Raw genomic sequence first — 15650 nt, forward strand, 5'->3', positions numbered from 1 at the left:
AATGCACTTGAGATCATCATGGGAGATGAAAGTGAATTTGAAGGCTGTGACGACGATAGCTCGGATGAAGACTCAGATTACACTCCCAACAAAAAATAAATGGAGAGGGAGTGGTGTGGCGATTCAGACTCTAGTGAATCAAGTGATGCAGATAGATGAAGTGCCACAACCAAACACAACGGTTGAAGGAAAAAAACTATTTTCTTGGAGAAAAGCAGGCCTCCGCTGGCAGGCCTAGAGGGCGGGTCCCCTCAAGAAAGTATGTAGTGGGCTCAGGAACTGGACAGTGTTCGTGTGGTTGCTTGAGCGCCTTCAGGAGCTGGTAGCTAGCATGCTGGTTGCTGGAGGCCAGGGACTGGAGCTTGCTGCTGGAGGCCGAGGTCGACTCGGAAGCTGGAGAGAATTGTAGTAATGGAAGGCAATCCAAACTCGCTGGGGGCAGAGGCTTGAAGCTGGGGACCGGGGGCAGAGGCTTGAAGCTGGGGACCGGGGGCAGAGGCTTGAAGCTGGGGACCGGGGGCAGAGGCTTGAAGCTGGGGACCGGGGGCAGAGGCTTGAAGCTGGGGACCGGGGGCAGAGGCTTGAAGCTGGGGACCGGGGGCAGAGGCTTGAAGCTGGGGACCGGGGGCAGAGGCTTGTAGCTGGGGACCGGGGGCAGAGGCTTGTAGCTGGGGACCGGGGGCAAAGGCTTGGGCTTGTGCTGGCAGCTGGGAGACAAACTCAGGAGGGTATAAAAAGCTCTTTGCCCACTCTGGCAGGGACTCCCCAAGCCAAGGCTGTAGCTCCACAGCTTGGCGTGCCAGCGTCAAGGCTGCCTCTCGGTGGTCGAGTGTGGGGCCCTTCTCCCGGGCTTTCTTGAGGCAAGAAATGGTAAATGTTACCTCCTCAAGCTCGACCTCAAAAGATCTGTCTGCTGGGTCCATAGTTGGTCTGAGTATTCTGTTACGGTGAGTGGCAGACAGGCAGGCAAGGAGGACTCAGATGCAGACAGTTTCACTAGAAGACTATTTATTCCTTCCAAAAACTCCAAGAGGCGCAAACAGGCTAGGCACATGGAACACAGGGACAGACTCACCAACAGGTACAATACTCAGACAGGGAACAAAGACACACAGGGAGTTATATACACACACAAGACAGGGCAGACAACGAGGGACAGGTGCAACACATTAGGGGAGGGAGCAGCAATCAAACAAGAGGGAAACTTGACAGGACATGGGGAGGAACAAGACAGACATACCAAAATAAAACAGGAAACACAGGGAACACCAAAACAAAACAAGACAAAGACAGACCATGACAACAGTATCCAATGAGGCAATGTTATGTGATTCTATTCAGTTTGCGCATTTTGTGACGTAAAACAAATCTTCAAAATAATTTGTTGTTAAACAGAACTGTTAAAGTCACAATATTGATATATGTTGTGGAAATGCAAATACAAATCCAAATGTGTGTTACTAAGCAGAAAAACTGTCATGTTGATTAATTTTAAAATAAGGAATACATTTACCATAAACGCCCAATGTGACATATTTGTCACATCACAGATCTTTGACATTAAGGGGTAGTATTTGAAAAAAACTTCAGAAATGTGTTCTTTGTGGTCCACTTGGTCTGTGTTATATCCCCCATATTTTTCCTTTAAGGGGAAATGGGTCTGGGTTCTTATGGGTTAATATCAAAACCCAATCTTGTCACCATTTGGCACACAAAGGGTTCATAGGATGGATTATGTTTGAAACAGTTACACTCCGCTGTGCTCAATCTGAAACATTTTGAACATTTCTGCTTTTCTACTGCTTTTTAAATGGCCGTAAGCGGAGCCGCGGCTCTGTGTAAACACCCAACTTTGTATAGATATTGACATAAATATCTAAAAAAAAGTTTAGTTTAGTTAGGTTCTTGGCTTCCAAAGACCATGGGCCCCCTAAGGGGCCACTCACACTAGGGCCGCGGCCCCGTGCCAAAGCTCATTTGCATACTAAAGTCTAGAACGTTTGGCTAGTGTGACCACGCCAACTTGTATTCCAGCACGGAACAGCCCCTTGGCCACGGCACACCTAGGAGAGGTGTGCCGTGGCCAAAGTACAGATGCTAATGAGATGACACGCGCACAAGCAAGCGCACAGGCGGCGTTCCTGACGTGAATTTATTAAGGATGCATAGTCCGTTAACGTCCGCTGCCTTACTAGTCGGCACCAGAATTGCCCACCACTTGGACTTGTAGCTACATAAAATGTTTGAGAATTAACGTGTGTGTAGGCCTAGGTGTGGGCTAATAAAAGAGGGAGAGAGCTAAATAGGTGAGCGCAGAAAGCAAAGCAAAAAGGTTTTCGTGTTTACTCACGTTCGTCAGATGATTTTTTTCTTTTTCCTCCCGTCAGATGTCATAACTGCCTTTACGCATGGCGGTGGAGACGCACCCAAAACAACACACCGCGGCCTGGTGATAAGGAAACAGTAGCCTACACTAACGTTTAACAAGAAACTTTATAAAGACACTTAAAAAAACGATCTCTGCCCATACAAAAAGGTCTGACTTGGATTACTTGATGGAGCGATCGATGTGTATAAAACCATCCGGTGTATGGTCTGATGACGGGCTGTTATATTAATAATAAACAGCGTGCTGCACAAATATGAGACTGTCCACCGCAAACTATTACGTCAAGGCTACATTTAAAAAAAAAACAATAGTTTAAGGATTCTCGTTGCTCTAATGTGGAAGTGGAATATATGATGCAAATTTGGCCGGATGAAAATTCACAAACAGTCGTATAGCCTACAAGTAGACTACGCTCCAAATCCTAAACGCGCACGGTGACGTAGGCAAGGTGCAATCGTGCCCAGGCCACGAGCAGTGTGAGCACGGGCCAGCGGGGGGAGTGGGGAGAGGGGTGAATCGTGCTGAATCTTCCTGCAGCACGGAACAGGCAAACGGCCCTAGTGTGAGTGCGCCCTAAGTGGCTGGGCCCTAGAAAGCCTTCCCACTTTCTACCCCTTATGGGCGGCCCTGGCCACACGCCCACTACCACGACAGATTACAGGAGAAGATGGCCCCAACAGTCTGAGACTGATGCTGATTTTGACTGCATTTCCTATCGCTAAATGTGTTTCCCCCCCTCTCTGCCCCCTTACCCATCTCATGTGATTCTAATGTGCAATTATCTGATGGAAATGAGTGGGATTCAGCCGGGGTGATTACCCTCATTAGAGGCAACAGTCCTTAGCACAGAGTCAATATATGAAGTCACTTCATAAACACTGGCCCTGTCAAGTGTCAAATCATTTACTTATACAGTTAACTTCACCCGTGTTGCCTGAGAGCCTCTATTTCAGCATTATTGCTGTTTACACAATTCATTACGCTCATATCAGCGCTGACCACTAGAGGCCAGTGATGCATCAGCAGATACACATGCAGGCTCCTCAAGATGCCCTGGCTTCACTGCTGGTGGTTGAACTTGCAGTATATTTTAAACAACTTATATAAGTTTGTATCGTGACACTGCCAATGTATACAGTGACATTTAAACAGAAATAACAACTGTTCCCTGTCACTGAGGATGGCATTTTTGCAATTATATTTTGCTCTTTATATTTCAGTGGCTTTTGTTGTGTCGTATCGGAGGTTATTAAAATATTGCACAAGAAAGCTGCTGAACATCATGTTTCTGCACAAGAGGGAGCCAATTTACAGCAGCAGTGCATTGTCACACACAAAGCTGCCACTGCCACCTTCTGGCCAAAAGAGGATTTATGTATGTCTATTATATATCTACACTAATTGTTCAAGAACGTTTTACACTCCATGGTTTTACACCAAGGCATCCCCTCAAAGTGTAAGGTTTTATTTTAAACGCCAAATATCAATATTAAGTGAAATATTTTGTTGTTTTACGCTGTGTTCTTAGTCCCAGAGTGGGGATATTTTCAATGTTACCGCAGTAAACAAGGGTATAGTGCAAATGACAAAAGCATAGGTAAAGATGCTAAATATAATAATAACCTAATCTAAAAAGTTAACAGTAAAAAAAGTTACTTAACCCGTTAAATAGTAACCAAAACAGTAAAAAAAAAAATGCTGACACTAAAAAGTTAACAATAAAAAATGTTTAGTTAACCGTTTTTTTCCCCTCTCTGTCTGTGTAAATTTTTTGCGCTAGTTTGTTTAGCATCAACTTCTACTACTCAATTTGTTTTGCATCAAGTACTACTGAGCACACTGGATTAAAGGAAATCAATTTGTAGTGCATATGGCTTGGACTTTGAAAGGCTAAAACAAAGGGTGAGCTGTGGTAAAGCAGCCTTGTTAACATCTCCAGCTAGCAGCCTTGCTACATCCACAGGCTCCAGCCACCACCAGGCCCAAGCTCCAGTAGTCGTTCGTCGCTAAGATATCAAGCCACCAAAGAAAAACCAGCAGAACGATGACGAGATGGAGGATATAAGGACATTTCTAAGCTTTATGTCGGAGGAAATGAGCAAAGTAGAAAAACAACAAACACAACTACCTGGACTAAAGGAGGAATTGCGGAATTTATGTTTATATATTCTTTTTAAAGAATGACTGATTTTTCTAATGTCTTATTTGGTGAGAGCCTCCACATTCTTGTGACACACACCTTTGCCAATGCCAACGCAAGTATTTCATGAGTCTAAATCCTGTGGTGGCGATTTATGAAAATGCAGGACAGACAGATATGACAGTTGAGAAAGTGTTACTAACTCATCATTTTGTAGAGAAGTGTGCCAGGAATGCAGGTTGTTTGGTTTGTCAAAGACAGGAAGTTAACACCTTAGGACATGCATGCCATTAATACAAAACAAAATAGCTTAGTTTTGTTTACTGAAGTCGCACTTTATTACACTGTATATGTATGTACTGATATTGAGTTTACGTTCAAGGATGATTAAAGAAGATGCTTAATTTTGTCAATGGGATTGCTGATTTTTATAATAACTGCTAGAGAAATTCCTGTCTGACTGGGCCGGCTGAAAAACATGTTTAACATGACAGACACAGAGTGTTACGCATTGTCTGCAGATACACCAAAGGGTTATGATCGGTGTCTGCTGCAACAACGGGAGACCACGAAGCCACAAGTTCTCCTGCTTATACACTGGCCCCAGGAGCAGAGCTGATTGAACACACCTGTGAGTCTTGGACTCACTCAGCACACCTGAGCTCACTCAATCAGAGGCAAACTAAAAGCGTGAACAAACAAACAAAACACATAGACATACGTAAGAATTATAATAAGATTTACCCCACTTGAAATGTGTTTGTGGAAAAAGTATAGTTTGTGTTATTCTCAAACATGTTCTACTGGTTTAAAAGTATCACAAAAGAAAGCCAGTGTTTGGTCAATGAATGTTAAGCTTGCTTTTACTCGGGTTACTTGTGAAGAACTTTTGAGGTTTCATGCTTATGTTAATATGCTTGGGTAGTCCTGTGGAGATGCTCTGTTCTTCTGTGCTTAGTGATAACAACGCAATTAGCTTTGAAATCACGAGGGGCACTGACTCATCCACACTGTCTTAAAGATTCGACCTGGGAAGACCTTCAACTCACAAATGATCATGTTCTTTGAGTCGTTAATTAGAGGTCTGGCAACCCTTAGGAATACTTTACATGTAATTCTTCCAACCCAGAGCGATGATGATTTTGTTTTTAAGATAAGGCGGCCTTTGATAATTCATACATATTTTTATAACAATATGTATCACTAATTTAATGTTTCATTACTTTATTAAAAAAAGAAGTTGCACATTTACATTGGAACAGGTCTCAGCAGCTCTGTTCTGTACAGGCACAGTGGTGCTTTGAATTAAACCAGCATGCTGTACAGTACGTTTCCAGTGATGGTAAAGACCTAAAGTAGATTGTGCTTAAAGGTGAGAAGATCCCAAGAGAGAACGCTACAAACCGACACCAGTGTTGCCAACTTAGCGATTTTGTCGCTATATTTAGCGACTTTTCAAAACAGGCTACAAATCTAGCTTTTTTTTCTGGTGTTATTGGTGACTTTTTCGCCAAAGCAAGTATCACTTTTAACTTTTCTCAACGAGCAGCGAAGCCTCCGCGGCCCCTCCCCCGTCACAGAGCACTGACAGCAGTCCCTCCCAGCTGCGGTCCGAGCAGGAGATAGGCCTACACACCTCTCCGCTTGTGTTCCGTTAGCATCCCTATTAGCAGTTGTAGTATAGCAGCTTCCCCCCCCCCCCCCCCCCCTCTTCTACAGTCTAGGAGTGGTGCAATTCAAAATGTTATGCAGTATTTTTTTAAATGATGATGTATGATTACTGCTGGACAGGGCCGCCCATGCTAAGCTTAAAGGCCTACTTCACCGGTTGGAATATGAAGGTGTATTGAACTCGGAGATCCTATTTAGTATAAATGTGCAAAAAAAAATTAAATCGGATCATCTTAGCCTGAGAAAAGGCAGAAAGAGTGTTTTATGGTCTCACTGTCAAACCCTACAGTTTCCTTACTGTGACATCACAGTAAGGGTCAGGAATAACAGGACAGCTGGGCCAAGGGAAGACTGAGGGAGGAAAAACCTCATTCATTATATTATAATAGTTATTTCATAATGATAGAACGCTGGTTCCGTATGGGTGAAGTATTCCTTTAACATTATCACAAGAATCGGGACATCCTAAATCTTTTTTCTACATACTATATAGTAGAAAGTATGCGATTCGGAATGCAACCTTTGTTTGTTGTTTTTGTTCCACGTCTCCAGTAAGAGCTAGTCGTTTACTCTGCTCTCTCTTTTCTCTTCCGTGCTAGTTGCCTCCGCCGTTCACCTTTCCGGCTCGCCTGCCTGCAGTTTCCGGACACTCACCAGCCCATGCTCGCTACACCACTCAGCCATCCCGTGCACCTACCTGTCCGTCGGATCAGGAGTTAAGTAAACATTGTTCAAACTGACTACCTGAGTTCTGCATTGTGCTTTTGGGTCATATCCCCGAGCTATCACAACACGATTGTCACGTTCATAACACTAGAACCTCACCTATTCAAATATTACTGTATAAAACCCCTGTCTACAAATATGCAAATTAGGCGATGACGTCATCTGGCGACTTCTAGCGACTTTTTGGACAGCCAATAGCTGCTTTCCTTACTGAAGAGTTGGCAACACTGACCGACACCCGTCTCACTCTCACTGCCGGTGCACGCCAGAGCGAGAGATGGGTGAATGTTTATGCGCCTACAATGGCGGAGCAGGTAAAAATCCTTCCCAATGTCTTCGATGGTTTTTATCATGTTTTATCACACTTATGGATCTGAGATGATGCTAGATAACTCGCTGCTTGAAGACCGCAGTGCATTAATGTGGTGACGTAGGGTCGAGAGAGGGGACTGCTAACTGCAGTAACTGACAGGAAGTTAGCTAAAAGAACCATTCCGCTTACAGCACCTTTAAGCATCATAAGTAAAAAGTAAGTACAGTGAAGAACAATGGAGAATGACCCAGTGTTATCCTTCTTAATGTTATAGTTGTAATAGTCTACTTCATGCCAGTGTTATTGGTCCCCCTCCGAAAAGATTTTAGTAGCTTTTTGGGGTTCTCCATTTCACGCGTCCTGTATTGCCATTAAAGCGGATACGAGTAACATTTAAATATCTTTTAAACAACCTCATGTTTCCTCTGATAATCATAAATTACCTTTAACAGCAAACGAGACCATCAGTGCAAAGAAAGACGTTTTTATATAGTTTTTATTACTGCTTTTGGTCTGGTCGCACACCCAGTCCGATTTTCGGTTCGCTCGTGCAGGCTCTATGGTCACATATCCGTATTGGTTGCAGATTTCAGTGTGGCGCTGCAACGCGATTTGAGAAGCCTATCCCTCCAGGAGAGGGAAGGGGAGCGGGAGCCTTGTTTGAGACAGTTATTTGTCGTCATAAATGACTGATAACGGGGCTGAACCATCAAAGAAAAAAAAGAGAATGCAATGAAGAAAAGCGAAAAGGGAGAGTGAGTGATAGGCGGGCGGGAGGACGTTGCCAAGCAACGTGTATACAATTTCACGAGAGCGAAACTAGACTGCTAAATGAATGAGCGGTTGGTACTAACACAAAGTTTGCTTTGCTTCACCATCATCAGATAACCATTATCTGAAATAGTCATTATTTACATCAACAACACAAACACATTACCTCATCGTGATCCATAGTCTACTAACTGCCGTCTCTCATTCATTCGCTTTCTGTGAGGACACAGCTCCGTGAGAGAGAGAGTAGTTAGGTGACGCTGCTGAATCAACTCATTGCAAGCAGGTGTGTGTACTGACTGGCATTAGTTGATGCAGTGTCAAAACCACTCTCACGGAGCCGAAAAGAGTCCTCACACTTTCAACACACGAACATGCACTATATTGCGCCCTTCTCAGTCCACGCTCACGCGCCTGGCACGAGCATTTGCGACAGCGGGCGTCGTAAAAATACTACCGCTTTTGTCCAAAGGGGACGCCAACGTGCCATCTTACTCGTAGTGCCTTTAAGTGTATCATGAGATTTATTTTTTTTTAATTATAAGATGATGACATATGAATAAACCGAACTGTTGTAATAATAAATTCAATTAAATTTGATGACCTTTGTTTCAACTTGTGAGACACTGAAGTTGGCATCATTAACAGTGTTTACAATATGCTCGAGATGTGTTTGTGTGTGTATGTGTTGATCACTTTTTGAAGATCTGTTTGAAGGCTCGTGTCAGAATCTACCGCATATAAAATACAGCCTTCTTGTCTCCGTCTCAGACAAAGAGGTCTTTGATTTAATTTTAAGAATAGTCAAGACCACAACTGCTGGGGATAACATTGAATTGACTGTGCATTGTCTGATTTATTCTCATTGTGTGATTGTGTGTAAAACAACCTGCTTCAAATACAACCCATAACTTGATTGATTTCTAATGTAGAATGTTTGTTGTTGTTGTTGTTGTTAGCTTTCACCCCTTTAGCAGTGTGGGAATGACACTGGTCTTGGTCTTGGCCATCCCCCCAGTGTCTTGGTCACTCTGGTCTTGGTCATGACTTTTGCTTTTTCTTCCTCCAGCCAATAGCAGTGCGTGTCAGGGAACAACACACACTCTATGTGGTGCGACTCCTAAATGGCGCCATAATGGAAGTCATGTGGATCTACTTTTTGAGAGAGGAAGCTTCGGAAAAGAAAACATCCCATCGGCCATTAGATACCGTGTCTGTGGGTTTGGTTGTGGCAGTGTTTCACGACATACAAAGGGGAGAATCTCGGGCATGACAACCATTACTTGGGCTGAAATCTGAAGGCAGCAAAGTATTTAACATCACAACCGCCGTGGACTTGTTTGTTGCAGTTAAACCCCCTTCATGGAAACTGGTGAGTGTTAACTTCTACATTATCTCACCCCGTTACAAAAACTGGACCTGCTTGTTCATGTTATTTTTTCTATTACCAGTGTGACTTTTTGCATGGATGTATATCTTTTGTGAATCTCCTTGAAATACAGAGAGTTTGTTTTTGTTCTACAAGGTGTGTTAAGCCCTACTGGAGGGTTTTATAAAAGCTGCCAGGTTTGACAGGTTTAGACAAAAGAAAAACGTGGGAAGAAATCCGATTTCAGTCAATCATGACGCAGCAAACATGCTCTTTGTGACTTCCCTGAAGAATACCTGTTGGCCATGGGTCAAATCCAGAACTGATAGAAAGATTTTTGTTTTGCTTTGTTTGTTTGTTTGCTGTTGATCTACAGTTATGTGAGTAAGGGCATGTACAAACACACATCTCTTCTGAGGCCCAATGAGGCGGCACGCTGTGTCACTACCATGAGATCCCCTACACCATCTGCGCCCTTTGTGACCATCAGCGTGACATTATGTAAGTAATCACTTTCGGACATGCCCACATTTTCTCTCTTTCTTTCTCTCTTTTTGATGTGCCCTTCCCAAATGCGATGGACAATGTCTTCTTTCTTCTATCTGTGTGTCCATCTCAAAGGTTTTATTTTGCTCCTGCTCTGCCCTGATCGACTTAGAGGAGAGCTCGGGACAACCCCCAACATAAAACACATTGTGGTTGGAAGATGTTACAGTTACATGGCACTCGTAGACCCCAGCTTGAGGTAAAGCTATGATGATGTATACCCATCCCACAACATTTCAAATCTCAAGATGTTTGACTTGAAGCCTCAAACCTTAAAACACTTGATGTCATCCTGAAGACCCAAAGCATTACCAATCAAATGTCTCAGGCCAGAAGGGAAGCCCACATGACAGTAGCAGTGACACTTGTTTTGATTTGGTGTTGAAGGAGTTTGTTTTTATTTATGTGCAAAGAAAGAAGGGGAAAAAGAGAAAGTATGTTTCCATCCACACATTTCTATGTAACTTAAGTTATGTTGAATGAAAACTGCCTAATGGAAATAGTCAAATTGGATCGAATTTCATGAATGTCGACACAAAGTTAATAAAGAGACAGAGGTGACCGAGGTGAAATGGGGTAGGGAGGACCCGGGCCCCCAACGAGGACCAGGCCTCATGGGGGACAGTCTACCACTAGACCACAAGCGCCACTCATCAGATTGTAGTTAATACATTTTGAAAACATTTGAATTTTCAGCAAATTCTCGCTTGAATGTTGTGCAATTCAGTGCTGAAATGAAACAAAAGAAGATATTTGTTATCTCTGTGTGTAGATATGACTGTGAGGACATCTGGAGACAGTTTGAGGAGGCGGTTGTCCGTCAGTCCTCCTGTAATGTCACCGTGGCGCACTATCGTCAGATGTTTGAAGCCATGCCACAAACCTGGCCTTGTGATAGGGTGAGAAAGAATTAGATTTTAACTCATAAACTGGACACATGTTCACACTTTTTTCATTGATAAAGAGTGTTGCTGCTTTACACTTGCCTTCTGTGTAGTTCCTCTTCTGGAGTAAAACCAGGACGCTGATGCACAGCTATGCAGCAGTCACAGGCCACTTCTGGACACTTGAGGACACACTGGCCGGCTACATGTTCAACGACCTCATCTGGTGTGGACAAGATGAAGACACCGGTAGAACTCTTTTAGTTTTAACAGGACAGCATTAAACAAATGAAAATATAGTGCTGATGACTATGTCTGGAGTTATCTAGTGGTTGCCAATCTCTTTGGCCTTTGACTCCTCAGATAAAACTGAAACCTTTATCCTGTATCATATTACATGAATACCAAAACAATATTAAGTATAGTTATTACCAATTGGCTAGTCTGGCATGACCACTTCCGCCAGCGTCTATTCGCTTGCGTTGAAAAGCTACGCAGCCCTGACGCAGCCCCCTCCTTTTCCGGTTGCTGGCTTCCCCCTATTGTGATCCCCCTCAAATTCGGAAACAATTCGCTCACAGTCAACCCGTGTGCTTATGTGCAGCGCTCTCTCTCACACACACACACACACACACACACAGGGTGTGAGAAGTCACATTACTGTAGACAGAAATAAAGTGTGGCGATACTTCGGGATAATAATATTGGCGGCGGCGGTCCGGGATGCATCCTAGCTTAGCCTAGCTGTCCAACTTCATTGTACAACTACCCCCGGGCAGAAATACCCTCATAAACTCTGGAAAATGAAGCGTGGGGGTTTGAATTGAGCACCGGACCTTATAACCAGCTAGATTAAGATCCGCCGTTCCCTTTCTTTGGTGAATTAGGGACTATGCAGCGGTGTTTTAGCGACGGGGAAAGATTCCAACGGCTTCCACTATCACCTAGCAACTCTTACGGCTACTTGTTGCAGTTGGTGTAGCGCTCACAACGTCAAAACCCTGTTCTGCCTGTAAACAGACGGACTACGGCTCTGACTACAGCGATAGGAGGTGGTGACATAAGTTCTCGAATGCTAAAAATTCTACTCGACCGCCGTAGCCGTCCTCCCAACCGCCGATGATAATGTTACCAGAGATAACACTACGTGGGTGGCTAGTTAACTCCGGTTAAGTTATCCCGTGAGCTCCTCGGGGGCTAAAGTGTATGGTGTCTTGACATGCTGGTTAGAAAGCAACACACTATGTATATTCCTTTTGTCTTTAATAGTTTTTGTGTGGCGTTTGCGGGTTTAGCCATTTCTCTGACAGTCTCTGGACGTGAAGACGTTCCATCAAAATAAGTCCCCCCCCGGCACTATTTTGCAGGACACCGCTGCTGCTTCCCGGGGTTAGCCCCGCCCTAGATGATTGTGATTGGTTTAAACAAATACAAACAGGCTAGCCCAGTTTCCCCCGGTTTCCCCACCCGAATAGACGGCTCTAAACAGAGTGCTTCCAGACCCTACTACTTGCTGTAGTTTGGTCTGGCTTTGCGAGACTACCAATTGGCCAAACGTCTGTTAATGAATCTTTTAAAGATGTAATATAATGTATGTATACCAAATAACCAGTAATATACCAAATGTCTTTCCCTTTAAAACCTTCAACGACAAACATATTTTGCTTTTTTTTTAAATGTATTTCAACAATGGATGACGACTAACATGTGCATAACAGCACGTCACCTAACTGTATGTTCTCGTAATTTATACTGTTCATTAAATAATGTTATCAAGGTGATGACAATCCTGCTCTTTTTTAACTGATGGCTGTGAATTTGACACACAGGTTTTGATTTCAGTTCCTGCCCGACGTGGTCAACCTGTAGAAATCATCCGGTGTATTCCTTGTGGAGGCAAGCATCGCAAAATGTGAGTCTAATGTCAGTAGTGTTTAATTGCTGTCCAACAGTGCACACACACAGCTCTGTTGTCCATTGTCCATACTGCAAATTGCTGTTCCCAAAACCAGTGGTGGAATCTTGTTCTCATGTGATTTTCTTCATCTGTTTGTTAGTTTGCAGAACGGGCATGTGGAAACATCACTGTATTACTCAATGGGTCCATTGCCAACGCATTCAATAGGAAAAGGTAAAAATAATGAATGAATGAGGAAAATATTTTAGCCATAGTGTTTGTGTATTTATGAAATTATTAGTTATTAATCATTTTTATTTTTGATTTATCTCAAATTTTCTTTTATCTCTCAGCATGTTTGGAAGTGTTGAGCTGGACGGTCTGAACCCATACAGCGTGAATTATGTCAACATCAAGGTGGTGACCAATCTAGAGGGACCCTTTATGTAAGGACCCTTTGTATTGCAATGAAATGTTATTGACGCACAAAACAGCAACCACTTTTGAGTAATTCCCAGTATAAATGTTTTCTTATTTGTAACTTAACTAATGACTTTCCTAGAATATGAACCTTTGGGTTGAAGACTTATTCTTTTTACCTCTTCGATGAATCAGAAAGATGCCTCAAGGGACAAGTTTTTTAAAAGACTGGAAAATCTGGAACGAAATCCATTCGTCAACCTTATTACCATTCATAACTGCAAACTGTGTATCTGACTGGAAAGCTTAAAACCAATAAGTAATAACAAATAAGTTCTAATAGAGCAATAAATTAAGTTCACTATGACAAGCCTATATGTTCTGTGAACTGATAAGCCAAGTGTTGTTCTTATTTTAACTGTCAGAAAATGGTTTATGTTTCCATCCACGATTCAAGTCCCCTTCTTATACACATCTACAGAGAATCGTGTAGACATGGATCCATTCTAGACTTGATCCAGGTGCTCCGGTCAAGAGGTTTCCGCTGGACTTGCACAGACAACGACCAGTAAGTGGCGCCCGGCAAATTAAAATGAAAAATGTTTAGTGAGAAGAATAAGTGTGAGGCTTGATACAAATCACTCTGGAGTAACAGATGGTCAAATTGTTTCCACAGGACCCTGATGATCCTTCAGTGCATCCAGAACCCCAAACAGCCCTCCTGCCAATCATGTGCAAACAGCCTCCTGAACAGGAGCAGCCCAATCTGATGTATTAAACTTGCATGTATAACGATTCATTGAATTAAAAGAGTGTTTTATTTATTGCAAGCATTTTTTGTTGATCCCATTTCATCAGCAAATTAAGTTAGAAACTCTCTTGGTGTACCAACATGATAACGGCAACCAATGGGGGTCATTCATTTTGAATACCTGTCTTTTTTTTAAGTTTTGTGCTTGTGATTCATTTTCAGAAATCCGTGCGTAAATAACCTGCATAAATCTCATAGACAGCTGGAAGAACCGGGGTTACTTGGGGTCCAGTCAGTTTAACTTTTTTCCCTTTCCCTCTTGGCAGTTTCATCCAGCCATGTCTTTCTGTGTTTACGGGACCAACAGTCACAAGGGAAACACTTGGAGGACCTGAATGTCCTGTATAATCTGACCTAAATATGCTTCAGTTTCGCTTCTTTTCACTGGATTATCATCATTCCAACCAGGCCCGGTTCTAGAAAGTCAGACTTGGGTGGGCCTGTAGAAATTTTGGGTGGGCACACTGGGCAGGGAGACCGAAGATGCGAGCGCGCGCAGGGTGCGCGAGCCGAATTTTTTTGCCCTTGTAAGATATCTGCGTCTGCTTTTTGGTACATTTACTGTGAATTGTGTAGAACACAATATGCAAATAAACTTTGAGTGTTGCTGTGTGGGAAATTTGATTCTTTGATTTTTTTTATTCCAAAATGTTTATGAATAACATATAATATACATTATATACAACATAATGTATCTTTTTTTTTTAATCGCAGTATTAACTGTAGGCAGCCTGAGCTGTTTGAAGAGAAAGCTTTGGGACTGGGCAACCTGGATGGTGGTAGTCCAGAGCTATATACTATACACACTATATAGATGTATAGTATTTCCACTATTGCCTCCGATGTCCAGCTGGGTGAAAATAGTAGCCAGCCGAGGTCACGACCCTGCTAGAGGGGTCCGGGGGTATGACCCCCGGGGAGATTTTTTTTTGTTGCCTTTTTAAAGTGAAATGCATGAATCTGGTGCACTTTGAGAGGAAAATTAAGAGGCTAAATCTCAGCCATATTGCAGTTACCACCCTGCGACCTGACATTGTCCTCGTGTCTGTGTCCACCAAACAAGCAGTGCTACTGGAGCTGACAGTCCCGTGGGAAGATCGCTTGGAAGAAGCCTTTGAGAGGAAGCTCTCCAAGTATGCAGGACTGGTCAGCGACTGCCAGCTGGCTGGTTGGAGAGCAAGGTGTTTCCCTGTGGAGGTTGGTTGCAGAGGATTTGCAGCCCGTTCCTTGGCCAGAGCCTACAGTAGTTTAGGCATCAATGGAGAGAGGAGAAGGAGAGCCATCCGCAGTACCACTGAAGCGGCAGAAAGAGCCTCAAGGTGGCTGTGGCTCAAAAGAGGAGATCCATGGAGTCATGGTAGCTAGCTAGCCGTCTGGACACAAGCCGGGACTTGATCAACCCCGGCTGGGTCACCTGGAGGAGGGCGTCTGATAGTTGAAAGACCCGAAACGTCCAGTGAATCCAGGAACATCACTGAAGATGTGTCCAGACTAGGCATCAGTAGATGTATGTACACAGTGAGGAATTTTGTGTGAACAAATAATTTGGAGACACTGGGTCGGATGAATTAGAAGCTATTGAAGAAAGACACATGGATTTTCCATAGAAATATAAATTTGAAATAAAATATTATGCAGGGTCCTCTGGGATGGGCTTGGTGCACTTTTTCTTTTACGGGACATATTTTTCTGTAATATAATGAATCAATTTAA

At 43.3% G+C, this 15650-nt stretch overlaps 1 protein-coding gene across 1 annotated transcript; it reads left to right on the forward strand.

Annotated features, from left to right (window-relative positions):
* Nucleotides 1-9771: 9771 nt before the first annotated feature.
* Nucleotides 9772-13896, forward strand: LOC307267695 (ADP-ribosyl cyclase/cyclic ADP-ribose hydrolase 1-like; the record flags this gene model as incomplete). Its single annotated transcript, XM_080050077.1, has 9 exons — nt 9772-9880; nt 10001-10124; nt 10698-10824; nt 10923-11058; nt 12639-12721; nt 12867-12940; nt 13060-13152; nt 13608-13694; nt 13803-13896. 9 exons carry the CDS (start codon nt 9772-9774, stop codon nt 13894-13896), a joined length of 927 nt encoding a protein of 308 aa, XP_079906203.1.
* Nucleotides 13897-15650: the final 1754 nt, after the last annotated feature.

Source organism: Ammodytes marinus (genome assembly GCF_949987685.1).
Source record: "Ammodytes marinus genome assembly, chromosome: 21".
In the NCBI taxonomy this organism is placed as follows: domain Eukaryota; kingdom Metazoa; phylum Chordata; class Actinopteri; order Uranoscopiformes; family Ammodytidae; genus Ammodytes; species Ammodytes marinus.